Source organism: Pagrus pagrus, assembly GCF_965226575.1.
Source record: "Pagrus pagrus genome assembly, chromosome: 5".
NCBI lineage: Eukaryota > Metazoa > Chordata > Actinopteri > Spariformes > Sparidae > Pagrus > Pagrus pagrus.
In genome coordinates, this window is record NC_140189.1 from 32,140,940 (window position 1) to 32,167,981 (window position 27,042).

At 43.3% G+C, this 27,042-nt stretch overlaps 2 protein-coding genes across 4 annotated transcripts in view; both read right to left on the reverse strand.

Moving 5' to 3' along the window:
- Positions 1 to 1,081: 1,081 nt before the first annotated feature.
- On the reverse strand, positions 1,082 to 4,759 carry LOC311256951 (ribonuclease-like; the record flags this gene model as incomplete). Its single annotated transcript, XM_084352362.1, has 3 exons — positions 4,695 to 4,759; positions 2,129 to 2,279; positions 1,082 to 1,522 (listed from the first exon to the last, which is right to left on the reverse strand). Exons 2-3 carry the CDS (start codon positions 2,234 to 2,236, stop codon positions 1,082 to 1,084), a joined length of 549 nt encoding a protein of 182 aa, XP_084208488.1. The 5' UTR covers positions 2,237 to 2,279; positions 4,695 to 4,759.
- Positions 4,760 to 5,164: 405 nt separating this feature from the next.
- The window catches only part of slit3 (slit homolog 3), a 266,581-nt gene continuing 244,703 nt past the window's right edge, over positions 5,165 to 27,042 (reverse strand). For all 3 annotated transcript variants that reach the window (XM_084353294.1, XM_084353293.1, XM_084353292.1), the window contains 9 exons: positions 26,312 to 26,405; positions 25,397 to 25,534; positions 24,649 to 24,889; positions 22,569 to 22,699; positions 10,804 to 10,958; positions 10,110 to 10,270; positions 9,773 to 9,930; positions 8,932 to 9,137; positions 5,165 to 8,834 (listed from right to left, as the gene is read on the reverse strand). In XM_084353294.1, coding sequence (XP_084209420.1) covers positions 8,581 to 8,834; positions 8,932 to 9,137; positions 9,773 to 9,930; positions 10,110 to 10,270; positions 10,804 to 10,958; positions 22,569 to 22,699; positions 24,649 to 24,889; positions 25,397 to 25,534; positions 26,312 to 26,405 — 1,538 coding nt within the window. In that variant the 3' untranslated portion in view covers positions 5,165 to 8,580. The remainder of the gene's footprint in view (positions 8,835 to 8,931; positions 9,138 to 9,772; positions 9,931 to 10,109; positions 10,271 to 10,803; positions 10,959 to 22,568; positions 22,700 to 24,648; positions 24,890 to 25,396; positions 25,535 to 26,311; positions 26,406 to 27,042) is intronic.

The window sequence follows — 27,042 nt, forward strand, 5'->3', positions numbered from 1 at the left end:
GTGTGTTGATTCAATCCGTCTTTGCTCTGCTGCCGTCTTCTGTCACAGGTTTGTTGATTGAATGAGAATTAAGGCAACAGGCTCATTAAGACTAATCGATTAAATAAACCGTTTACTGGTTCAGTTGATTTTAGACAGAAAAGTTAACACATCTGAGCCGTTGAATCGTTTGAGTTGAACTGATTCAATTTGTTTGTCTGGAGATGTAAAAAATGTCATATCTACTTGTTTGCCTACCTTGAATAATTAAATTAAATGTGGAGTATTTATGTGTGACAGCATCATGAGATGAACTAGGAGCACTCGACCTATGCAGCTTTATGTAAGTGTCATTTTCAGTAGGACTTTGGGGTCAATCACTACAAGTTACAATCCCCCGGTGACTCTCCAAGTTCCTTTTGGGACTTTGTGTCTGTAAAGCAAACACTTGATGGTGCCGACACCTTTTGCTGGGAAGCAGAGGCCCCATTTTATGAAAACATGATGAAGGCATCCAAACCAAACCAAATGGATGTTTGTTGATCAAAGTTCAGTTTGAACTTTGGGGGAAGACCTTAACCCCAGTGGACTGTAAACATGCACCTACTGTAACCACGATGTGATCAGACAACAAAACAAGGAAGCACTTTGGCTGCAAACTGGTCAAGTTGCATTTAACATCCGTGTCTGTCCAGACTCATATTATAATATAATGAAGACTTTGAAGAACTGTAACAAAAGGTAATGAGTGTAATTCTTGGTGAAATGGAAGTTATCACTATACCGGCATGTTGATTTCCAGTGATCGATTTTACCTTCACTTTGAGACTATGTGAGACCACAGAGCAGTTCAGACGACTGAGAGCTTCATCACATGGTGCAAAGACAATCACCTGAAGCTCAACATCAGCAAAACCAGCGAGCGTGTGGTGGACGGATGTTGCTGCAAAGAAGCCACAAATTCAACCAGGCAGCACAGAAGATCTATACAATCTGTACAGATACACGGTGAGCAGCCAAGATTAGAGTCACTGATTCAGTATCCAACCAAATCAAATGTGTTTTATTGAACAATCGACTGAAGTACACAGCTACTGTTACATCAGTTTTCAAAGTGTACAATGTCTCCATCAAAGTGCACAGGAAAGCCTTGTTCGCATTTGATCGCGATTCTCCTGGTGCGAGCCTGACCACGGTACTGACAGTGGGGCCGCCTCGCACCCTGGTTTTTCAGTGTGCAAACAACAATGTCGAAGGGTTGCAGACTTCTGGTCATGTCGCCATACGGCTCTCCTGCACGCTCACAGATGGTTTTGATCACGTTGGTGGTGGCTCGGATGAAGGTGTTGGTCTCCTTGCACTCATTGCTGTTGGTCTTGGTGATGCCTCTACTTTGTATCTCCTGGTCACATCTGGTGACGCTCATTTGCCCTTTGACATGCTGCTCTATAAACTTTCTGTAACGAAGAGAGACGCTTGCATCCTGAGAGAGGACGGTAGCAGAAAGCAGCAGCAAACCAGCAAACAGGATCCGCATGATTCCCTGGTGGAGAAAATGATCTGTTAGTGAAGTCGTGGTAGCGTTTATTTACAGTTATTTTTCATATGTGAGTACGTATATTCTCTGAGGCTGTGGCTGAGTATTATTCATATTGTGATCAGCTTGTTAATAATAAATATAAATATAAAAGTATTAGACTTTAATACTTTTAAATACTGTGTGTACAAGATAATAATAAATATCATGAAATACTTAAAGATATCAAAAAATACTGACAGCCTCAGATTAAGACTATGAATTTAGTTGTTTTATGTGTTACAGATAAATCTGATTAATCTAAAATGTGACACAGCCATAAGCACAAAGCCCAGAATTAAAGGGATAGTTCGGGTCTTTTGATTCCTTTAGCACCACATTCCCTCAATGCACCAGTGTGTTTGCTGCACAAGGAGGAGAGCTGACAGTCGCCTACACTGACTGGTCCTTCACACAACCCCACATCAAAAGACCCAAACTATCACTTTAACTCTTGACAGCTGCTTTATAAAGACGGATTAACAAGGAAAAAACACAAACTTTAAGTTATAAGTAGAAAAGGTAACAGTTCCTGTTTTTGTCTCGTCAAAGTCGAGTACAAAGCAAACTCACCTGTATCACGAACACGGTGTCAGTGACATCGACCAAAACTGCTGATTCATTTATAGTCTGTTTTTTGAACTTTGATTTCTTGGCCCAGCGACACAGTGTGAAGGACATTGACACCACGAGCAACAGCAGCTCAAGCAGGCAGGTTGAAAAACTGGAAAAGCCATGTGGAGAAATAATGACAGATTAAATACAACTTTAAATTTCGATATTCTCCATTAACTCATCAGTTCATACGGTAGGTAAAAATATGTTCTTTGAAGAAGGCGCCAGAGTCCACACTGGATGGGAAGTGTTTCCCTCTGCATCACAGAATCTGTCTGTGTGTTGGATCTATGCTCTGATGTCAGCGTTGTTCTTTTATATGATAACCTGAAACAACAAGGCAGGTATAAATCCTGCCATGGAGGATGTGTGGTTAACATCGCAGGAGATGTCGACCTTGTTCTCAGCTTGATTGCTCCCATATCTGTCACTGAGCTCTGAGCCTGAGAGTGTTTGTGGTTGCCGTCTCTCAGGTTCGGGCCGCGAGCTCCCACACTGCAGCCGTCACTCTGCAGAGTTCACAGACTGTGACTCATAAGAGGTCTGAGCAGGACTCATGGCATCGTTGTGGCCGTGTTTCTGATGTGTTACTGTCCGTATTACTGTGTCGCTCTCACAGGTGGTAGAATAGCGATCGGTTCCACGTTTGAGGCCTTTATGAGTTTTCTGCTGTATTTTAACTCCTGTGTGAACCCTGTGGTCTACGCCTGGTTCAGAAAGGCTGAATCATTGTTACGCTCCAGGTCGCTCAGCCCGGCTCCTGTGAGGCCAACATACTGGAGACAGACAACGAGAAGATCACTGAAGCTCCACTCAGTAGCTTTTTACAGGATTACAACATGAGCAAATAAAATGCTGAAGACTGTGAGATGTTGGTGGAAAGCAAAGAAAAGGAAGTGTAACATTTACTTTTGTTGAGATTAATGAACTTTAATGATCAAATCAAGCTGTTGTTCTGTTAAATTCATGCATGTATTAAATATCCTCTGTGCTGCTGAAGATAAGATTTACTTTATTGTCTCTGAGGAAACTTTTCTTGGGTTCAACGTCACAAAACATCACGTATTGTTCATTAAAATCAATAACTAACAAGACAAACTACATTTACTTCTTATAAACTGAAGAGATCGACGGTCTTCACTTCACTTTAAGTATTTTAATTACATTTACATTTTATATCTCATTTAATGACATGAGTTCAATGTAAAGTTTCACATTTAATGCAAAGGTTTTTTTTTATCATGTTGAGTCGATGTGAATAAATTAAATGAATCCAGACTCACACATAAACCTCATGTGTTTATTCTATTATTGCATAAACAGACTGTGTTTATAAAGTGTTTATTATTCAGGTATTATACGTAAAAGTGATGCATTTCAAATTTCAAATTATTTTGTCTCCTGTATTAAAAAGCACATCTGGTAATTTAATTACTTCATATTGACTCAAAATGATAGAAAGCGTTGTAATAAATTAAACTCTTTACATTGAACTTATGTAACACAATTAACAAGTAATTAAAATGTTTAATTATTTTTTGAGTGTAGAATCATAGTTACAGTCTGCACACGACAACTGAGTATGTGATTTATATCTGAATATCTGATCATGTCTGAAAAACAAACCTGATTTCACTCTTCTGTTGACTAATAAAACTAAATCATGATTCTCGTCTACAACCTGAAATCTGAAAACATGTTTTTCTTTCATCAGTGAAACTTGTTCACTGCAGTGCTCGTGTGACGTCTTGTTTTTAGTCATTCAAGTTTAAGTGTTATGCTCAGATCTGATTATATTTGTGTCAGAGGGATTTTCCTCAGAACACTGATGTGACTCATGAGGCTGCTTTATAAACATCATGACGATGACGAGTCCTGAACATTAATGTCCCGTATACACATTTTATTCAATGTAACATACTTCTTCTCTGCACACTGCTGCCATCTTGTGGTGAGGCAGCAGGTTTTGACTTCTCGACTGTCAGCGGGAGCTCATCAGTGGCTCTGTGTCACGGAGGCAGGAGTCTGTATGTCTACGTACATGTCAGTGTGAATCCACAAGGATGAGAGGTGAACTCACTGACAGAGACACGTTCGAGGGATCAGGTTCTTCCTCGATTATCTACAACTATAATTAATAATGTTTTGTTTTTTTTAAATCATTGTACGTTACCTGACCCCAACCTCACATGTAGGATGTTAGAGAGAAAAGAGACAGCGGGCCAATTTTGGAAATGATGTTTTATGCAGTTTACGACTTACGAACCCGGCATGAAGGTTTCCTCATGTAAAGCCAGCATAACTTTATCTTTAAAACGTAACATATGAAATGTGAATAGTTTCACTGTTCTGTACTGTCCAGGGGAAGTCACTTCAGAGTCAGAATCAGTTGAGACAAACAACAAAGGAAACCTGCAGGTGTCTGAAAGGCAAACAACACTCTCACAATTAAGCACGGCCGTGATGCAGGTGTCCAAACTGAACGGTGACTTTTGACGGACACTCGACCAGAAAGCTCACAAACCTCCTCAACTAGAAAAACAAGGGCAGAGAAGAAACCTCCACAGGGCCTAAACAGACCAGTGTCTGACTGACAGTCTGCAGTGAGTCAAGGACAGAATCTGAATGAGAACCAGACTGACCGGGTGCCGTCCTCCACCTCTTTTAAGCCTTCACAAGAGGGCGCTGTCACACCCTGACAGACTATGAGAGAAATGCCCCAAGCTGCTTTCACTCATTAATTAGGAGCCAGTGTCCACAGCCTGCACACAGGTGATCTCAATCCACCACAAGCAACCAGGTTTGAAAGTCAGCCAAAAAAAGAAAGATAGCTACGCAACAGGACTGTTACAGTCACATCGGACAAATTGTTACAGACCTGAAATTTGTATTTATGACAGCGGTGCTTGGACGAAGTTGAGGGGAGATGTTGCTGCACAATTACTGAACTGCTGCAAAAAATGTTTTTCTCAAGAACTCAGACAAAGAAATTAATATAGTTTCAATGGTAGTTTAATTTTAACATTCAACATAAGTATCAATTATCATCACTCACATAACCATGTTTTTTTTATTTTGTAACCAAGACCTGGGAAAGCGAAGATGACTGTTCACAATGAGGAACTCGAACTTTAAGATCAGTAAAAGAGAATGGGATGAATCACTGGAGCTAAAAGAGGAGGAGACGTCTGGGGGAATAAAAGTCTGAGAGCAGCGGGGAGGGGAGGGGTTAGAAGAAAGAGAAACAGGAGGTGTAGGAAACACACACGGATAATACTGATACGTCTCAAACCCAGAATAGCAGAGCTGTAAATTAACTGTGAAAGTGTGACAATACTGTTGTAAACAAAGCAACAACGTATGAAGTAAACAATACAGTAGTAGTTACATTATAGTCTTTTGTTATACTTTTAATCGTGTTAGTCATCTATGGAAAGTATTTCTCAGCTGTGTTGTGGCACCTCGGTCAAAATCTCAAGCTACTTCGACGCAGCAGGCGACTGAGTTGTTGTCGCTGCGATCGGACTGGAGCGCTCTGTCTTCTGCTCGACAACTGCAACACACTCTTTTTTTTTTTTCTATCCTCGACCTCACACCGTCAAAGTGGAAATTAAAAACATTAACAAATCATCAGAAAGCTTCACCTCGAACTAAAAGGTGCATCCTCCGTGGAAAATGCACCTCAGACACATCATGCCCAACAATCAGTTAATGTTATTATTCAGCACACTGAATGCATCACACATCAACACTGCAAGAGGAAAAAAAGGTTCTTGTTGATGCTGCAATTTCACAAACACGAGGCTACGAACATGTGGTTTGTACAACAGACGGGTCGTATCGACAGGACTGTGGCACGATTAAGGCTTCCACACATTTCACACAACCTGATTAAGACAGAGGGATGTTTTATGACATGTGAGCATCATGTTTTGGACCTACAGAAGGCCACCATAGCATTTTGATTGTGTTGTCACGGAGACAACAATGCTTTCATCCATCCAAAAATGATCAAACATTCACGAGCAGCCGTCGACAATATTGCAGCAACATTTCTTTGAATTTCAAAGTAAGTAAACCAAGGCACTTTAACTTTCATAGATTACTGACTGCAGATAAAGTTGGACGACATGACATCTTGACCGCCCCCTGGTGGCCGGCTGCAGCACAGGTCACAAACCCCGTCCCCCTGAATTTTAGCCAACGGGACTGATAAATCCTTTCTAAGATGTTTTCTGTCATTTTAGGTCGCTCTTGTCACGCTGATGTATGTCCAAGTGTTACATTTTCTGGGTTTAATAAGTTATTTGAGGATATTAAAAGGGACTGTGATGTCTTGAAATCAGTCAGGATACAATGTGAGCCGTTAACGTTCCTGCAAACCACAGATACGTCCACGGTGGACATGTGTACCAGACCTAGCATATCACATTCACATTATATGCTTATTAGCCACCTGTTACAGCAGAACATGGAGGTGAAGGTGGTGGTGTTATTACAAACCAAACCTGTGGACATTTACGGATGTTTTTCACGGGAAGTTGGACCATCGGCATGAACCTAACCAGAGCATCAGCGTTGTGAAGAGAGGAATAAAAAAATCAACCTAAACAGATGTGAGGCTAACATTTATTCTGCTGATTGGGATGTCGAGATTGAGGAAAGGAAGTCACCGGTGCAATATCACACAATTGTATCCAGGACATTTCTGCCTGTTTTTGTACAGCGGGAGGAAGTGGAGACCTGTCGTCCATCTTTACGTACCGTCGACGGTAAAGATCAATTTCAGTCAGTGATTTCTGACACACTTATCTGTTAAGGCAGAACAGTTGACTTTGGTATAACGGCTTTATTCTAAACATCTGTGTGATCATGTTGAGCAGTCGTTTAACGAGCAACTTTAACCAGCGGAGAAATGTTGTTTTTGCTGTTTTTTTAATCCAGCGGTTTAACACGTCGCCGTGCTGCAGTGGTATGGAAGTGTACCGCAGGGTGTGTCGGTACACTGTGACATCACTGTCGGGGGTTACAGGTGTGACAGCATATACTTCTTACCAGAGCGCTTGAGTTAGAGAGAGTCACGTCATCTCCTTTCACACCTCTGGACCATTTTTTTTTTTTTAAAGCATTGTCAGATCGTAGAACGTCTCAATTTTTTTCCCGCAAGTTAGCTGCAAAGACCAGCAGCCCAGTACTGTAGATCAATCGATCAATAAATCATGTGTTAACCACAAACCACCACATTGTACTTCTGTACCTCTGTATTCATGCATTTGAACCGCTTGCTTAGAACTTCCTGGAACCACCTGAAGTCTCCGTGAATCACGAGACGATCTGCATTTTGAACTTCCATTGTCGCGACTCTCTACTCAAGGGCTCTGCTTCCTACACAGCTGACCTCGCCCAGATGTGATGCACAGTAGTTCAACCACGGGGGGGGGGGCAGTTAAAGCCCGGGGGTAAGTTACTGTCATGTGAACGGGTGGTGTGATTTAAAACATGGCTTCCTGTTTCCACCTGAACTAAGGACATGCGTTGTCATGACTTCTCCGGGACTGCCTTGGTATCCTTTCACTATTGTTGACCAGATGTTTTTATCTTAACGAGAAGCAAATTCAGATTTTCACGTCAAACCTCACGTGGCTCCAAGTCTGGTGTGCAACAGCAAACTAAAGAATAACACAATATTAGATCAGACTGTTAAATCATCTCTGTGGAAAGAGTCTTTTTATGTTTTCTCACATGTGAGGAAGATGTCCATTATATAGTGAAGCAGGTTAGCTAGGCACATTCAGTTCCCTTCTTCCTCCGAGAGAGACGGCATCAGAAGACCGCCGACTTTTCCTTGTTGTGTCTTCGCTGTCAGCCCTCCTCCCTCAGTGTCCACAGCCTCCCACACATCAGCACTCACATTTACATCATGCAAATACACTTGGAAATATAAAATTCATTGGGTTAGGGTATATATTTTTATAGATTTATACATACATATAAATTCATATACTTTTAAGGAATGTTAATCTATTTTGCGGCGTATTTTTTTCTTCTTACAAGGTACAAAATAACTTTTCATACTATGTAACACAATATATAATCAACATATTAAAAAAAACAACTTATCAGTCCTTTTATCATCATAATAAAAATAAGTTCTATGTTTTTTCTCACTTATATCTTACAATATATTTTCTCTCTGTCAAAAAACACGCACACATGTCCCATTTTTGTTTCCGTTTGTAGTTTCTCTTGGCAGCAAATTGGCGGCGGTCAAACTGAGCGTGTGTGGAAAAAGAAAAATCACATGATGGTGGTGCTCATCAACGTGTGAAAATCTCAGAGCGACAGCCTCGTTGACGTGTAGAATTCACAAAATGGCAGCGGTGGGTGTTGCAAAACAAACTGACGAACTGTTACAACGGGCACTTGGAGCAGCCACACTCCAGAGCCGTTTCCATCTCCTCGGAGTACGAGGTGCCGTCGGTGCAGCGGAAAACCACCTTCCTCCTCCTGCTCTTGGTGACGCCACAGCAAACACCTGTCGGTGCCGCCGCCTGGCAGGATCGGGGACAATCCATGCGGGGAATCTTGCTGGTGGACATGCATGTTCTCATCGCGTGGTGGCGCTTCAGCTGCTCCCGCACCATCTCTCCTTGACATGTGAGCTCTGGACATTAATGGAGAACAGAAACACAAACATCAGATTTACTGAAAATGATTAAATCTTGATGTCATTTTCCTTTTGATTTCCATCTCCATGTTACCTGTGTCACAGGTAGGGCCGGTGTACCCTGGCTGACATTGGCAGACGGGCTCTCCTGACTCTGACACGCGACACTCTCCATGTCCACAGCGCTGCCCCCTGCAGGCTGCAGGCTCCTGCCGCCTATCACAGTACTGACCCTGGTAACCTTCGCTGCACTTGCAACTGTAGGACTGACCCTTCGGCACACACAGACCATGAGCACATCTGGAGACGGAAGAAGGAAAGAGGAAAGACAGGTCAGAGGAGATGGGTATGTTGATGTTGGCAGATGTTTTGTTTTACTGGTGATTGCTTTAAGATTGGCACAACCGAATGATTTGTCACAGTTAATTTTCTATATTGATGAGTGACCAGGACGCACAAGTAGGGCAGATAGGCATCTTTGTGGATAATCAAAGGTTTTGGACACGGACGACTTTTTAAGGGTGGTGTGAGCAACTGTGGAGAAAGACAACTGACTGTTGTGTCTCATTTTCAGGTCGTCAGATACCGACAACTTGTGAATGAGACTCAACAATCATTAACTTCAGAATCACTCATCCAACCTTTAAAATATCCACAACTCCTTTTTGCTTCATTGCTAACATTTATTTGAGGACGACTACTTAGAGTTTAATTAAATCAAATTCAATTTAAAAAACCCATTAAAATCCTCAGCCCTGTTACTCTTACTCCCTTCCATACATTTGATAGATGGATTGATACTTTATTGATCCCCAGGGAAGTTTAGAGCGTGCATGTGTAGAGGTCCTGTTTGTGCATGTGTGAGTAAAACTGAATTTTCCCCCGAAGAGGAACCACAGAGTATGTCGTCCTCTTCTTCTGCTGTCTCGGCTCACCTGCTGTTCTGACAGGGGTTCGGTGCCGTCGTCTGGTCACACAGAGCCCCGCTGCGTCCTGGAGGACAATCACACGTTACCCCCGTCTCTCCTCCCTCCCTGCAGGCACCCTGAGCGCACACACTGCAGGAATGACACCCTGCACGAACGGCATCGACCTGGGGACAGAACAAGAACGAGAGAAAACACTGTTATTGTTTGGACTTAGCATGAAGATCCTTTTGTCTAAACCCACAAAAAAAAAACAGCATTATTGAAATAAGATCAGGTTCAGAAACAGTCTATACACACGATGCTGCCTTTTTTGTGCTTTTTTTAATCTTCCCCATCTAATTACCTTGGCCTCGACCCCTTGAGGTTGCGCTCCTCCTGCGGCTCGGAAACTCAGGTCTTGAGCCTCGCCGTTGATTCGGACATTGTGGATGCAGCCATTAAAAGCCTGAGGGGAACGTTCGGGGCCGGGTCGCAGACCTGAGGCCACCACCTGAGATGGTACGCCTGGGAACAAGACGGGAACAAGGCAGGAAGTTACGGATAAAGAAGAAATAAAAAGAAGCTAATTGAAACAAGGACTGCTTGATTACTGTTACTGTACACACTTCACTCATTGCTTGTTTCACTCCTAGTTGATTTTTATTACACAGAACAGTGTTTCAGCAATAACACTGCATCATACTGAAGCTCTCACTATTGCACAAGAACATCATGTTTCTTTCTACTACTTGAGAAAAAAAGTGGGTTTTTTTGCCCCTTTTTGAGGGAAAGTTGAACAAAAACAGCTCCTCACCACATCCCTTGCTGTGATTTCGTGAGCATGCAAGTGTGTGTCTGTGTGTGTGTGTGTGTGTGTGTGTGTGTGCATTTGCATGTTGTGGCTGACTGTATTTGTATGTACCCATGCATGGAAAACATGTCATCACAACCACAGAAAGGAAGTTAAGGGCAGGCGAAATAACATCCGTGTGTTTGGAACATGTGTCTAAAAACGAGGATTGATCTGTGTGTGTGTTTGTGTGTGTGTGTGTGCGCACCTCCTATGTAAAGCTGGGTGTTGTGGTCGACGGAGGGCTGACGTGCCAGCTTGCCCAGGCTCTTTGGGGCACCGTTATCCACCACCAGGCTCAGCGAGCGGTTCTGGATCAACAGCTCGACCGTGTGGAAGAGCCCGTCATTCACCGACTCCACGCTGTAACAAACACACACACACACACACACACACACAGAAAAGAGGAGGGAGAGATTTTCAGTATGGTTTCTATTATGATAAATTACTGTTGACTTCTACACCAGACAGGAGAATTAAGGGGGGAAAAAAACACGATAGAGCAAATTGGAGATGTGAGACACAAAACAGACTCCGAACAAGTCAAACATTTTTTTCTTTGTTTTGTTGTGTTTGCAAATCGACCAAACTAAATGAAAAAGGAATTAGGGAAATCTTTGTTGAAATGTTATTCTCAGACAGAAAACAGACTGATTACATCCTCAATGCACTTTTCTTTTGAAAATATGCTCTTGATCTCGGGCACAGTTTTCCTAACATGGGGGTTGAGACCCACGGTGGGTCTTGTTCTGATGGACAGGAGCCCCGGGCCGAGACTTAAATGATACAATTTAAATGGCCTGACTCAAACAGTTTGGACCCTCGTGTGAAAGAAAGAGGCTCTCTTACTGGAGCGCTGATTTGTTTTCGAGGAAATAAATGTTTCCACTGTAGAGGAGCCTGCAGTGAACCAGGATCATGACCTTTTGCACCATGTCTGACCCTGAGAAGAAAGCGTGTGTGATTGTGTGTGCATGAGATTCCCCACTAAACGGTTTTTGCTGGAGGGGAGACAAACAGCTATAGAGACAGTGGTTTGGCCCAGCCGAAAGAGGGAGAGCGAGCGAGAGACAGAGGGGGAAAGAGAGGTGGATAGCGGGGTTGGTGAAGTTGACTGTGCCTCCGTTCACCCAAGTCCTTCCTCCTCTGAACGCGGAGAAAACGAGCACAACATCAAAAAACACAAAAGAACAAGTGAAGCCACTTTTTTCCGACGGTGGTCTGCTCCAGACTCCCGCTGCTAAACGTCAAGACAATACATCCCTTTGTCTGCAGCCGCTCATCGGCTAACTAGCTAAGGAGCCTCAAGTCAGCTTTGATTGACAGCTGTTTATAAAGCGCTCAGATTACAGTGATGTTACATTAACGGCCAATGGTGCGGGGCTTGTGAGTTCTGGAGGCGGGCCAGCGTGACTTTCATACAAAGTGCTGACCGTACAAAAGAAGAAAACACAGGGAGCGGAGCAGCTGCAGTAACATTAGAAGCAGAGGAAGAGAGATAATGGTGATTAAAGAGATCGAGAAACAGATTATGGTTGGGACGGTGAAGAAGTGGAACAATACGAGGAAGGAGACGGAGCACAAGAAGTGAAAAAAACTATTCAGAACAGGAAAGAGGAAGAAAACACGACTTAAAAAACGTAATTATACATTTTTCCCAGAACATGTTGATGTGTATTACATCTGACTAATAATAGATTTATAATACAAAATAAAATAATTATATGAAAGTTCAGAATCAAATCTTTGTAACAACTTTAAGACATGAAAATGCAAAACCTCTGACATTTGGATTAATGCCTGGAGGGGAGAGATGAGTAACAAAGCCACTTATGTCATCAACGAGGGTAAAGAAAACATACTGTTCTCCTGCACTTCACTCTCGTTCAGCATTTAGCCGGCGGTTTTTCCAAAATAGGAGCTCCTACTTCACTCTAGACCCAACGCAGACACATACATGGTTTCCATTAGGAGCCATGTAATTTAATAATGATCTCAAACAGGCCTGCTGCAACCAAGCAAAAATGACGGTCTGCTAGCCTGAAAGATCAGCTCTCGATCTCACTCTTCACGTTGTTCTGTCTTTAAATGTCTTCTCCTACTTCTCTTCAGTTTCTTCCTCCACCTCCTCACTCCTGGCATCTCTGTCTCCTCTTCTCACTCAGCTGTGCCCTCCTCTCCCCTCCCTGACAATGGCTGTTACAACTCCTCTAACTCCTCTGAGGCTTCTCCGCTTTTCCGTTCTACAGGCACTTCATCCCCCTTTTTAAATTTGTTCAAGCGTCTGGAAAGTTCAATCAAACAAGCCGAGGAAATTGTCAAACTGATTTCGTGCACACGTTTGAAATTCACACACTCATTTTGAGACACACACTCTGAGCAGTGAGTCTGCTGTGACGCCGAAGCTCCACCGGGTGGCAGTAGATGACTGATGGTCAGTGGTTCTGATGTCCGAGCAGATGCAGGGGAGAGAGTGTGTGTGTGTGTGTGAGTGCATGTGTGTGTGTGTGTGTTTGCCAGCATCAGGTGCTGTGAGTGTTTGGCCAAGTGGATGTTTTCCAGAACCTAATGGAGATGTGTTTCTGTGTTTGTGATTCAACACATCACAAATATACAAACACAAATGATCTTTATGTTTAAGTACACATGCGAGCGAAGGTGTCCAGTTACACTTCTGACGGCTTCTTCATTTGAAACCCCACAGAACCAGAACTGTTCTGCTGGCCAGGTTCAACCGAGAGCATCGTCTAGGATGTCCACCATCAGCTACGGCGACCGTACCCTGTTGAATCTGGGGACGTGGGCAACGGCAGTTTGACTCTCTGGAGATTTCCAGTCGTTTTTTGTGGCAACCAAAGCCGGCTACTTTTCATGGAAAGGCGGACCGGCTCCAGCTGTTTTTTGTGGCGACAAAAACATTTTATTCCTAGGGAGACTTGGGAATTTCCAGGTGTTTTAAGCCAAACCACGCTGTTTTCCTAACCCTAACCAAGTGGTTTTTGTGCCTAAACCTAAGAAGACCATCAGCACATCGTTGTGACGAGAGAGAAATAGGAAATTTAATCCAAACAAACACAATGGAGCAGCATGAAGAAACGTTAAGCTTTAACGTATCCGTGGTTTTGCAGAAACGTACTCCGCTAACATTTGTTATAGCCATAGCTTTGCTCTTGTACTTCAACAAATAGCACTACGCCTCCGTGTGTGAGGAACATTTCTACGTTTCTTTATCAATATGTACATTGTTGAAGTCTGCATGTGTTTGTGTGCGTGCGCATACTTAAGTTTGTATTTCAGGTTCTTTGAAGTCGGCCCTGTTGGCCCCGTGCATCGGCAACAAGCGGCCCATTATGGAGTTCAATAAAAACAAACACACAGCCGTAGCAGATTTCAACTGCCTCCCTCTCTCTTACTCTCATTGTGTTCAACCAAACCCACAAGGGACGTCAATTTCCTGTCCGTCCGGAGTCAAATACACCCTGAATGAGCGCACACACACACACACACACACACACACACACACACACACACGAACAAACACACACACACACAGACACACACACACACAAATAAACTTCACTAAAAAAGTACTTCCTAAAAACCAAAAACTGCCTTTTTTATAATATAACCGAATCAAATACAAGACCAGCAGTAATTACAGGTCATTGACTGTATCTCAAACTGAATAAAATATTTGGATCTGCAACAACAGTGCAGATCCACTTACACTGTAAAATCTAATTAGGCTCTGCTATCATTTACTTTCAATGCTTCGAAACCACATTCACAGTGTGTGTGTGTGTGTGTGTGTGTGTAAGCGCACAATGAAACCTGTGTGTTTGTGAACTTGCATGTTTTTGTTGATATACACTTATGTGTTCATGCATGTTTGTGAGTGTGCACGTGTGCAGTGTGTCCTCATACGCGTCGGGCTGTGTACGTGTTTGTGTGTGTGTGTGTGTTTAGCAGCCCAATCTGATTAAAATGATGTTCAGCAGACAGGCATCCCAGTCCCATATTGCCGTGGTAACCTCAATTAGTCGCCGCTGAGACGGCAGCTGCTGAACGGCGAGCTCCTTCGCTGTTTTCTTTCCTTCGTTTTTCCAGCTCTCATTAAACCGGGCCGCCCGGTTCAGATGAAATTTGTACTTTTCAGGAGTGGATTCGTAGCTTTTTCTGATGTAGAGTTTCAGGGAACGAACGCTCGCTGGTTCAGGCCTATAAGGTTTCAGCGTTACAGTGTTTGAAATGCCTCTGAGCGTTTAAAACCTATAATGTTCAAGGACTGTCTGATTGTCTGTTTTAACTGCAGCGCTGTGGTTTTTAAAAGCTGCGTCCAGGTCAGACACTCAGTCACTTTCACTCATTTAAATCAGGGTATAAAATCCGTTTGTACGACTTGATATCTTAATAGAAACTACATGTAGGAGTTTCTCTTTTTCTTATTAAGATGCCAAACATCAACTGTGTCCATGTGTTGGTGTGCATTGAGTGTGATTATACAGTGACACATGGGACACACTGAGAAATGAGGTTTGGACACAATTAAATGAACACCTGTACGATGTTATGAAAACCAATACATGTTACGCTGGACATGTGTTGATTCAATCTGGCAGCGCTTCTGTCTAAAAAAACCCATAAAATTCAAAGGTGTACCTAATGTCCCCGGAGTATCTTTGGATCTGTAACTCATTTTAATTCACTTTCTGGATAGTTTCCCTTCTGAAATGCAGCCACGTCTTCACTGTAGACTTTGGAGAGTGAAATATTTGTCTTCTTTGAGGACATGTGGAGGTCAACACGAGCATCTCCACCAACCAAAATCATGTCCTCGGGGGTCAAGACCTCTTTTTTGTTTAGCACATGATCGCTCACTGGCTTCCCGTCCATTCAAACTGCCAATGATGCTCAACTTAGCAGACAGATTGAACCTCGCAGTGTTGGGAGAGTATTCACTCCCTCATTTATTCCTGAATAAATTTTGACAACTGACCCAAAAACGGGGATATTTTGGTTTATAATCAGTGTTGTCACATTATATTTCTGTCCCTCCTGCCTCAAATCATGTCTTCCTCTTTCCAACAGCGAGTCTCCTCCTCCCCTTTCTCCGCATCCCTTTCCATCTTCTTCTGTCTAACTATCCATCATCGTCTCTCCTCACCCTACTTCTGTCTCCTCTCTGTCCACTCGCCCATCCATCAATCCATCGCTTCCACTGCCTCTTCCTCTTTCTTTATCATCTTCTCCTCCTTTCATGTACACATCCCCTCCTCAGCTGCTCCCCGGTGAATAACAGAAGATGTGCTCTCTTTGACCCGATGGGAGATCAGTGTGGCATTAGCAAAGGGCAGCACGTTGATACAAAACAAACACACACGCCGCCTCTCTCTCCCACACACACACACACGTTCATGTAACATTGAGCATGCATAACCAGTTTCATCTGTTGCTAATGAGGGCAAAGTGAAGGACTTGTACACCTTTTCTGTCACTGTCTCTCCGCCTTCTTCTTGTGCTCTACAAATCCAAAGCTCAGCCACCTGTTTGCTTCTCTTGCATGATTTTATTTTCATTATCAATCCCTCCTGCTTTCCTGCCTTACATCTTTCTGCCCAGCCTGCTGAGATTCCTCGCTCTCTCTTTTCTAATCCAATTTCTCTGTTTCAGTGGGGGGGTTGTACCTCCTGTCCAGATGTCATCCGGGCAGACGTGCGTGTGTCTATAGGTGTACGCCCGTACATAATTTATCTTTGCATTCATTCTGCGTGCTTGTGTGTTTCTGTGTACGGCACTCAGTGGGTCTAGGTTCTGCTCCAGACCTCCTCTCTGACCCGCTCCACCCCTTTCTTTTATAGAGCAAACTTAACCTAAACTCTTAGGTTTCCAACCACAATACAATTGGCATCTCAAAGCCAAAATGTAACTGTTAAAACTGCAGTGACTCGTGATTTATCATTTAACCAGAATTAGTTTGACACAAGTGTGTCTTGGTCTGGCCTCGACTGCTACATTTCAGCTCGTCATCAAAAAACTGGCTCCAACACGTTGCCCTCCCTGGCTCTCCGGTTTCTACACAAGATAACCGACCCAGGGATCGTCCAGAAACATCCCAGGGACTGGCAGCGGTCCCTGGCCCTCAGTTGTACAACCGCAGTAACTGTATGGACAGTGCCATGTTCGAGATCTGCCAGAATTGCTGTGCTCAGACTGCGGTGGTTAAATGGTTACGCCATTCTGGACAGTATCAGCTGAATGGTGGCAGGACGCTCTGCTGTGCCTGCCTCGCCATGTGGTTTGAGTCAGTTTGTGATGTATTTCCAAATTAGGGCAGATAAGATAGACCATTTGCAATGCTCAGATTCATGCAATCAAAAGATGGCACATACAAAGGGCTACATAGACGCATGTGGTCAAAACGAGCCGCAAGCCTGGAGCTGGGCCTCGTCTCCCTCCAGACTGCTAATGCTAAACATAACACAGAGACAGTGTTTACTTAGTGCTTAGCATTGTGAATTGGATTCTATGGATCTCTGTTTCTTTCGCTCACTCTTAATCGCTCATTTTTCGTGTTGTCATCCTTGTCGACTTTCTCATGTTACCCTTCTTTTTCCCCCGGTCTCTTTTTCGCTTAACGCCTCCTGCATCTCTTATTCAATCTTTCCTTTTCCACACTACTGTACATCCCTCTCCGTCTTCATCTGTCTCTCTTTTGCACTTTCTTTCTCTGATACTCTCAGTTTCTTCATGCACTCTTTCTGTCTGTCTGTCTCCCTCCCAGGCGTGGCCCGTGTCAAGTTAATGCGACCAGACAAGGATAATTCCCTGACTCACTCTGCGGTTTACTTTTCCCCTCTGCTCTTCCCCCTCTTTCACTCCATCCCTCTGTCATCCCTCACTCCTCTCCCATCCGTCCTGCTGTTCAACCGTGTTTCATGGTCTTTTTCATTTCGACTGTTTCTATCCATCTGTTTTTGCCTCTCCCGTTTTCTCCTCTGGCGGGCGACCTATTCTACCCAGTTATCTATTTATTGCGTTGTCTGCTAATTCACACACGCCCTCCTTCCAGCATCAGTCCTTCCATCTGTCTTTTCTGGCTATCTCTCCATCTATGTCTGCCTCTCAACTGATCAATCTGTCTTTTATCCATCCATACGTCCATCTGACTGTCCTCCTCTCTCTCCTACTCAACCTTTTCAACCCTGCCTCCACCCCTCCCCATCTGTGCCAGAAACTAATTAGATTTACCCAATCGTTTCCATTCTTTCATTCGATTCTTCCTTCCGCTCTAACCATCCCTTCCTCTTGTCCTCTCCTTGCCTTTCACAATGTGTCATGTATTATGAACATGAGCGCAATCTCTGCTAAGGTCATATTGTGGGTAAGTGGTTCGTACACATCTACCCACCCAGATTACAAACCAATCTCGCTCATGTGGAGAAACAGAATATCGCCGCAGTAATGGAAAGTGCACAGACGGCACAAAACAGCAAACTAGAGCGGGTGGCAAGCTGTTATGGCCAACAAAAACTGTCTTTCTATCCAGACGACCTCTTTGAATATATCCTCCCTGCTGAAGTGTCCTTGAGCAGGTCACAGTCTCTAACAGCTCCAGGGCTCTACAGCTGACCCTCTGCTCTGGCCTCTCTGTTGGGGGGGTGAAAGAAATCCACCTGCATGCTTCAACACAGCATCACATTATTATTATAATTAAGCTGTTTGTATGCATCAGTTTATCAAAGGTCAATGAAGACGTTTGCCAACACAATGCGACACTAAACAGACCCTGCATACATGTGCTGCTGGGGTGACGCCACAGTCCGTGTTGGGAAGTCGCTCGTCTGACTTTAGAGTGTTAAAAAGCTGCAAAGACCTCCAACATAAACAACTAAAATATTTCTTTACCTGACTTGTTGTCAGGGTCAATGGTAATAAATAACTGTCCTAACTAATCACCCTTCGAGGACAACAACTAAGTATTAAAAACTGATACCATGTTACAAAAAATGGATATGCAACTTACAAAACAATAACATATTTCTAACCATAAAATCGCCCCCTGCTGGCCATTTGGAAGAATGCAGGTCTAAGGCTCTTCCACATTAGCTTCACTTGTCAGTAACACTATAAACACTGTTACTACCATGACACGACTCGATCATTTCTCCCCTGGATGTGAGGTCAGCTTGATTGACATTTTATCAAAACCCTGACTCAATTTACTGCATTTTTTAAGAAGGGAAATACATGGAGACATGTAAAGTCCTCTATTATGAACGACTGCAGAATAAGCCAAAGCCAAGTAGAAGAATGTGAAATGCACATTTTTCCTGTGGGAACATGATTTTCTTTCGGAAACTATAAAAAAAATGTGGAGGTTTAAATGAATCATAATTGAGATACCTGATGCAGAAACAGTCTTACCCTTGACAAAGTAAATTGTGGCTTCAATTTTCTTTTCCTACAGCTTCTTGCAGGATTTATAATATGAAGTAACATGCTAATCCTAAAGTCAAATTTATTATGGACCCGCTGCATATTATCATCAGAAGCAGTGAGGCTACCGGTACCTCCTCCTTCTCCTGCGACCTTGTCTATATCCACAGAGACAATAGGACGGAGAAGGGCCAAAACCATAAAGCGATATGTCACAAGCTAAGAAAGTCGCTGATTGAAATATATAGAAAGGAGAATGGCGAGTAAATGAGAAAGTAATAAGCTCTCTCCCTCCTTCCTCCCTCCATCTTCTTTCACTTCTTTCTCTCCAACCTCCATCTCCCTTAATTCATTCAATTACACCAACATCTGTCTCTGTCTTGTCCTTGATTTGCAGCTGGCATTATTACACTGACTGCTGCAATCATTCAAAAGTAGTACAAGAAGCATTTTCATTATCTGTGTAATACCTTGGTATAATTACCATAAACATGAAACCATGGTCAAGATGATTGGTAGCCTCTGTCTCACACCAGTGGTATTGTTGGTGCCTTTTCAAGTTGAAAGGTTTTTCGTAGTCCTTTCCAAGCTGGACTCCATGCTGGAAGTTATTTTCCATCCGATTTTAACACCTTCCATTATCTGCCACTGCAGGGAACTCTGGAAACTTTAGCTCTGTTTGGACTGGCAGAGCAGTGCCCGCTCCCTGCCGTGTGCAATAAACCAATTTCTTCTTTGACATAAAGTATAACAGTAATGCAAATACAGCATATGATGCTTTACTTCGTTGCATATAACTTCCAGTCACACTTAAAGGTGCAATTTGTAGAAGGAGGCCAGATTTATTCAACCAACAACTGCTGTTTTTTTGCAAGCTATCCTTGGCTGTAGCTAGCTACCGTTAGCTAATTAGCTCATGGCTCTGTTAGAAATGGAGCTAGTGGCCCTTGAGTTCGTCCGGACCGAGACCTCGGATCACAGGGGAAACAGCTCAACTGGATTTAGAGCCTGACGTTGGAGTGAATGCAGCATCCACACAGCACAAAGGAGCGTATGATCGTATTTATCTGTTTAGTGAAGACAGCAGAGGTATGGGTATTTCCTTTCTTGATATTTTGTGAGTTTATTTTGTGAGTTCATTAAACTACGGACTGTTGCCTCCTGCTGGTACAAAGTGGTATTACAAGACAGGGCGGGCCGGGGCTAACTGGTCAGCACGCTCATCTTCAGTAGACATCTCTGCAACACGATACATAGACGTCTTTTACGTAACGTCATCACTGTTGTTTCTTCACACTTTTGATAATGTGTTGAATGTTTTAAACTTATATTTTGGCCATATCTAACCAAATGAAGAGGCTAGCAGCCAATCATCTCGTCTGTAGTCTTTTTGGCTCTCGGTATTTTTCCGACGACTTGTTATGTGTTTTGCATCGTTGTACGTGTTTGCAGTACAAACTGAATATCCCTTCGGACGATGCATGGTACTGAATCTCGTATCATATATCCCTCTCACATCTCTCTCCCTCTTTCTTCCTGCCATAGACAGCGAAGACGGAGAAGCAGACAGAATCAATAGAAGCCAATCAGCACCAGACGAAGACGAACATGGGCCCTTTCTCCCTTTTCTCACTGTCTGCTTTAAAGTAAAGTCAGGCAATCCTTTTTTATCTCATCTCTCTTCTTATTCTTTATCTACTTTCTTTTTTCTTTCCTCTCTCTTTGTCGAACACCTTCACCTCTTTCAGTGCTCCGGTCAGTTTTTTTTTTTGTGCTTCTTCAAAATGGCGAGGGCAGAGAGAGTCAGTAAGGCATCATGGTGAGCTTCTTCCGTACCGTATTCTGTACATGAAATGTTATGAGGTAATGTGTATTATCTTCTAGATCTCAGTCAGTTTTTGTTTTTTTTAACTCTCTTATTATGTCAAATGCCATGATAAATGTCACCAGAAACAACAAGTATTGTTCATAGCGGTTTGTGAGGTGTGTCAGAAAAGTAACCGCGACAGAGATTATTACATTTTATGCTCTGACAAAAAGCCACACGACCACATTTTTGTTTTTTTCTTGAATTATAATGAGTACAATAGTCTTTTATGGGCTGAGAGAACTCCATCACCCCTCCGCCTCTTTTAAAATCTTCTCAACAAACTCGAAAAGAAAGAAAACGCAAGAAAGTTTATCTGACTTTTTGAAGTCAAACAGGGACACATGTTTTAAATATATGGCAAAGCTTTTTGACCGTGGTGGTTCCACTTCTGACAAATGGTTTAAATGCTGAGTTCAAGCTGACCGGCTTGCATCAAATCATATAATCATAGCTTTCTTAGTTTTCACTGCATCAAATGGCTCCTGACATCTTGTGGATGTGGATTTAACCAGGCTGGGTTTTGACTTACAGTTTGACTTGTGTTACTCAAAACTCTGGCAATGTCTTTAATGATTATGTGAAGTTGGATTTGTGCGAACCACCTTTCCAATGATCATTCTTCATGTTTGCACGTGTAAAGTTTACGTTGGTCTTGTTTGTTTGTAATGCCACATATTATAATACGTATCTCTGCGTATATTTAATAAAAAACCTTAAATGATTTCCTCCCGTAAGTAACGACTGAAAACATTACCTCACTTTTCTGGATTACCGTCGCTGTTAGCATAGCTTACCACGCTAATATCCATTCCTATAAAACCATAAATGTAGTTGATTATATAATATCCACAGACTTTCTCAGACTAACTCACTGAATGAGGCCTTTTGTTTCCTCTGATTGAAGTTGTACCTAGAGAGACTTTTGGTGGGTTTCACTCAGGGACGCGACCGTCTCGTCAGGATTGTAAAGGAATTCTTCTGAGTTCATGTTTGTTTATAGAGGGAAGTGCTCAGACGTGGATCTATTACTCTGTGTGTGTGTGTGTGTGTGTGTGTGTGTGTGTGTGTGTGTGTTTGTGTGCATTTATGTGGGTGTAAGAAAGAGCATGTGCCAGTGAATTTCTATGTTCATGGTCAGATCGAAGCCTCCTTTAAAGAACTATAACTCTAAACTTTAGCTTGTCTGTATGTGTATGTGTGTTTGCTTTTCATATCAGGGTTAAAGCGCACTAACGCAACCTTGAAGCTCTGTAATACTTAAATCTTGCGAGTGTTTTACAGTTCAGTAGCTTAAATCTTTAACCTATGCTGAACCTGAGCTGTAATCAAATGTATGTTCTGAATATTACTTTTATCTCTCTGAGTGTGTGTTTAAGTGCTTTGTGATTTTGAAGTGTGCTTTCACTACCTTGAAGTCTAGTATCTGAATCCAGTACAACACAACTTTAATTTTTATTGAAGAACTGTAAATTAAGCACTTAAAATGAATTAACATGAATAAGAGTATGACTAAGTGTGCATGCATGAGTAAGACAACAGGAGATCACCATTAATACACTAAGAAATGAAGTCAGTAAGATCAATAAGAAAGTAAGAAAGCACTTTTCTTAGTGTGTGAGTGTGTGGGTGTGGGTGTGTGTGTGTGTGTGTGTGTGTGCGTGGCCTACCTGTACACAGTGGTTGGTGGGTAGTTGGCGATGTCGTAGATGAGTCGTATGTGTCCCTGGTACAGCTCCAGCGCCAGCGGGTCGTGGTCCTCCTTATACAACAAAATACCGTTGTCTTTATCTGTAGCCACCTGGAGGGACGTCGGATGAGAGTTAAAGAACAAAATATTTTTAAGACGGATAAAATGGGCACAGTCTGTGAAAACTTGCTGTTTTAATTGCTATACAATTAAGCTTTCAACGTCAGACACTGTCAGACACAACAAAAATGCCAATTGTGCTAATTTCTATTGAGACCACCTGCTGGGATGCATAGTAAGCCAACAGCCAGAAATAGCTCAGTAGCAAGAATGACGTGGAGCCAGTGGTTCTGCTGCTGACTGGCAACACAGAGGTATCTGCTGCCGTACCACCAGACTACAGAGCAGCTTCTCTCTCCAGGCCATGACACGCAATTCATCCTCAGCACTTCACTATAAAAAAATGTTTTAATTTCATAACTCATTATTTCACGGGGGAATTCACCCATGTGACTGACATTAAGAATAACCATTAGGAAATAGCCAAATCTTCTTGCTGATGGTCTCGTTTGCTTGTGCCGGGTCATAGAGGCGTCAGTGTGGAAAATAAACTGCTACATGGCCGGGTAAAAACTCCTCGTAGTATGTATGAGTTAAATGTGTCTGTGGCCGCTGTCACGTTACTGCAGATAATCATTTTTAGCTTCTTTTTAAGAGCTTAAGAAGTGGTGAGTTTACTGTAATCCACTCCTTGGCTGCAGTGTTGCAAAATCTACACAGCTCTGCCCTCAAGTTTCTAAGACCTGGCGAAGCACCTAACCGGCAGCGAGCGAGTATTTAGATCTCAAGTGTTGATGCAGCTCCGAGTCAATGAGAAATGAAATCGACTTTTGATTCGCAGTGGTGTGAAAATGAGGAGAAAATGTAAATTTTGCCACTCGCGTCCCTAAACGAGGTCACTCTCGCTTCCCTCTCACACAGACACACTTGACATGTCACACTTGCTCGCGTGCTCCGCTAAGCGCTAACTAACTAGCGAGTGGAAATGGGGCCAAGGGGCCAAGCACTTAACACTCTTGGCTTCAATGGAGCATAGCCAAGTCAACACCTGCTAACAAGCTGCTGGAGAAAAAGAGGAGATCGAGGCAGACCAAGAGGAGGAGAGGAGGGAGAAATGTAAAGGAAAAAAGGGAGAGAGACAGAGACAGAGAGAGAGAGAGAGAGAGTAAGGGGATTGAAGAAAGAGGGCTATAGAAAAGTGGGAGCAGACTGAAAGAAAAGAGCGAAAAGTGTTAAAGAGAAAGAGAAAAAAACATCCAGTGATTTATGAAGTGCTGTGGCCCTTTCATTCTTTTTTTTTATTTTCTCTCTCTTGCCTCTCAGTCAGGGCCTCTTGGTGGAGTTTAAACAGCCTTGGCAATGACATTGAAAGCTCTTGGCAGGGATGCAGAAGCACATGCACGCTCACACACACACACACACACACACACACACACACACACACACACACACACACACACACACACACACACACACATACCCACACCAACACACACACATGCTCACACAGATCCAAACAGGTGGTAAATATCAATTAGATCGCTCTCCGTTTCTTGTTTCTCTTTCGCCCACTTTGCGCTCTTCTTTCCAAAAAGGAGGAAAATATGTCTCTATTAGGATATAAACTCTCAGGTGTCCAAAACGTATATGAGCGTGTGTGTGTGTGCATGTGTGTGTGTGTGTGCGTATGCGCGTGCACAAGCAGGAGAGCTCAGTGTGCGATGGAAACAGAGGGTGTAGCAGATGTTTGCTTTGCTTTGTCGGCACTAAGCCGTGCAACTCTATAGGCTTGATTTGAGCAGCTCACGGCTGTTTCGGGCAGCCCAAAAAGGTTTTTCCATGTAGCGCAGCAGAATACGGCTTTTCTCCTTTCAAAGGCTGGCATACTTTACAGGGTAGGGTTTTAATCCTTTATTAAGGACAGCAGGAACAATTACGTTACTTTGTAGGTTGAACTTTTTCTATAAACATCTTGTTTTTTCTTCAAAGGTCGACCATACCTGTAATGAAATGTGAGCTGTGGGACGGAGCTTCGCGCCCGGCAGCTCCACGAATCCATCTCTACCCAGGAAGTGAACGGTGGCCATCTTGTCACATTTGCTGCCGTAGAAACTGGGCATGCAGCGGCAGACGGGCTCCCCAGCAACCACCAGGCACTGGGCGCCGTTCTGGCAGTCGGATTGGTCGCAGGGGCTGGTCTGCAGCAGGATCATTGGCGGAGGGTTCTCACAGAACAGCCCACTGAGGGAGGGGCAGATTAAACAGGAGATAACTTATTCATGGAGCTTTAATGGGGTGATTTGCTGTGTCTGTTTCCCCTGATAAAACTTGTTTGGTACTTCCTCTTTGCATTGCATTTGGGTAACACATTTTTGAAGCTGGAAAGGTAGTAATCCTGAAGGAAATGAACTCCCACACAGGATCCGTCTTTATTCTGCCGTCTCTCTCCTTTTTCTATTTCTTTCCTGCTATGCCTTCCTCTCTCTCTCTCTGTCTCTCTGTCCCTTGTGATGAATTTGTTTCTCTCATGCCAACAGTCTTTGCTATAATTAACCACATGGAGCTGCATCTGCTGCACACACACACACACACACGAGCACACACACTTGCACACAGTGGGTCCAGACAGTCAAGTGTCTGATTATGAAGCGCCATCTGTACCTCCTCCCAGTCTGGCCCCGCAGTGTGTCGCTGTGTTTGTGTCTGTTTTAGAGCCATTTGCCGAAGATGTGTGTCCGTGACTCTCACCTGAATCCTTCTTTGCAGACGCAGGTATAGCCGTTGACGGCGTCCACACACTCCGCTCCATGTTGACACTTATTCTCCAGACAATCATTATAGTCCTGCTCACAGTGTTGGCCCACATAGCCCGGTAAACACTCGCACCTAGAGCAACATGGAAAATATGGATGGGATTAGTGTGTGTGTTGGCGACAAGCTCAGCCTCATGACCACAGATGCTTGACAGTTCAAACAGGCGGCGGTTTTCAGTAATTTTCTAAAGCTCATGTTTTTAGAAGCAACAAGTTTCTTACCAAGCTTTGTACTCGCTGTTAAGCTCCAACTTTGTGTATCTAAATGTAAATAGGAAGCTTGCAAGCTATCTGCTGCTACTGTTGCTAAACCAATGGGCAGTAACTGAGCAATTCTAGAGGAGAAAATGTAGATTTTAGTTTATTAGAAAATTAGGCAAATGGATAAATTATTAAATGTTCGGCGGAGAGTATTGTTATATATATTATACTTTGTGTGGGCTGATTGTTTAAGTGTGCTCCTTGGCCCAGGAAACATACGGATGTAAAATATCTAAACGTCTCAGGAGTTATCTTTTGTTTGATGACAAAAGGTCGAATTCATACTCACAATGTGGGGCAGCATATCATCAGAATAACTGCTTATTAGAACTGTAGCTGCCGTTAGCGAGTTAACACAGTTAGCCGTGCAGTTAGCAGTCCAGGCTGGGAGCCCGGAGCACCGGGGCAGCCTTTGGTGTTTACACTGCTAGCGTTGGAGCTTTGAAGCCTTACGCCCACGGGGCTAGCTGGTTAGCATGCTTAAGTCTTGACTGTTTTCAAAAGTCTTACATATTGCAGCTTTAAAGCTCAAAGGTTACAGACCTCTGACCTTTTTAAGTGCTGAGCCCCCTGTGAAGCCGTCACTCACCTGTAACTGCGGCCAACGTGGACGCACTTTGAGTCGTGCTGACAGGGGTCGAATCCGTGGAGACAAGGGTCAACCACCTCCTCGCACAGGTCGCCTGGTGACAAAGCATGAAAGAACATTTTTTGCGTCTTTAGTTATTAAAAGGTTTGCGTGTAAAGTCATTTTTTTAGTGCATTGGGAAATGAGGGAGAAGAGTGTCAGAAAGACAGAACATGTTTTAAAAAAGGAGGCGAAGGAGTGGGCCAGTCTAACCTTTTCACATGCTCTCTGTCAGCTTCAAATGACAGGGGAAAAGAAAGAAAACAAGCTGGTGGAAAAAGAACATTTATAAATGTGTCTATCTTGTTCAAGGCCTCAGATAATGTGCAGAAGAAGCCCTCATGTACACATGAACACACACACCTACACACACACTCAGAAGGAAGAGCATTATCAGCTTTTTCTCAGAGTTGATGGAGAAGAGGGTTAATAGGCTGCTGTGTAACAGTGGCTATGGTGCACACACACACTCACACACACACTCACTCACACACACACACACACACACACACACACACACACACACACACACACACACACTCACACACTCATATGCTCAAAGGGTGAGAAGGGTTAACAGTGTGTGTAAAAGCAGTAGCTGAAGTCGGTCACATGAGGGAAGAGGGGACTGAGAAAGGTCAAGTACATTTCCATCGTTCTCTGCCTGCTTTAATCTAATCCTGCCGCCCCTC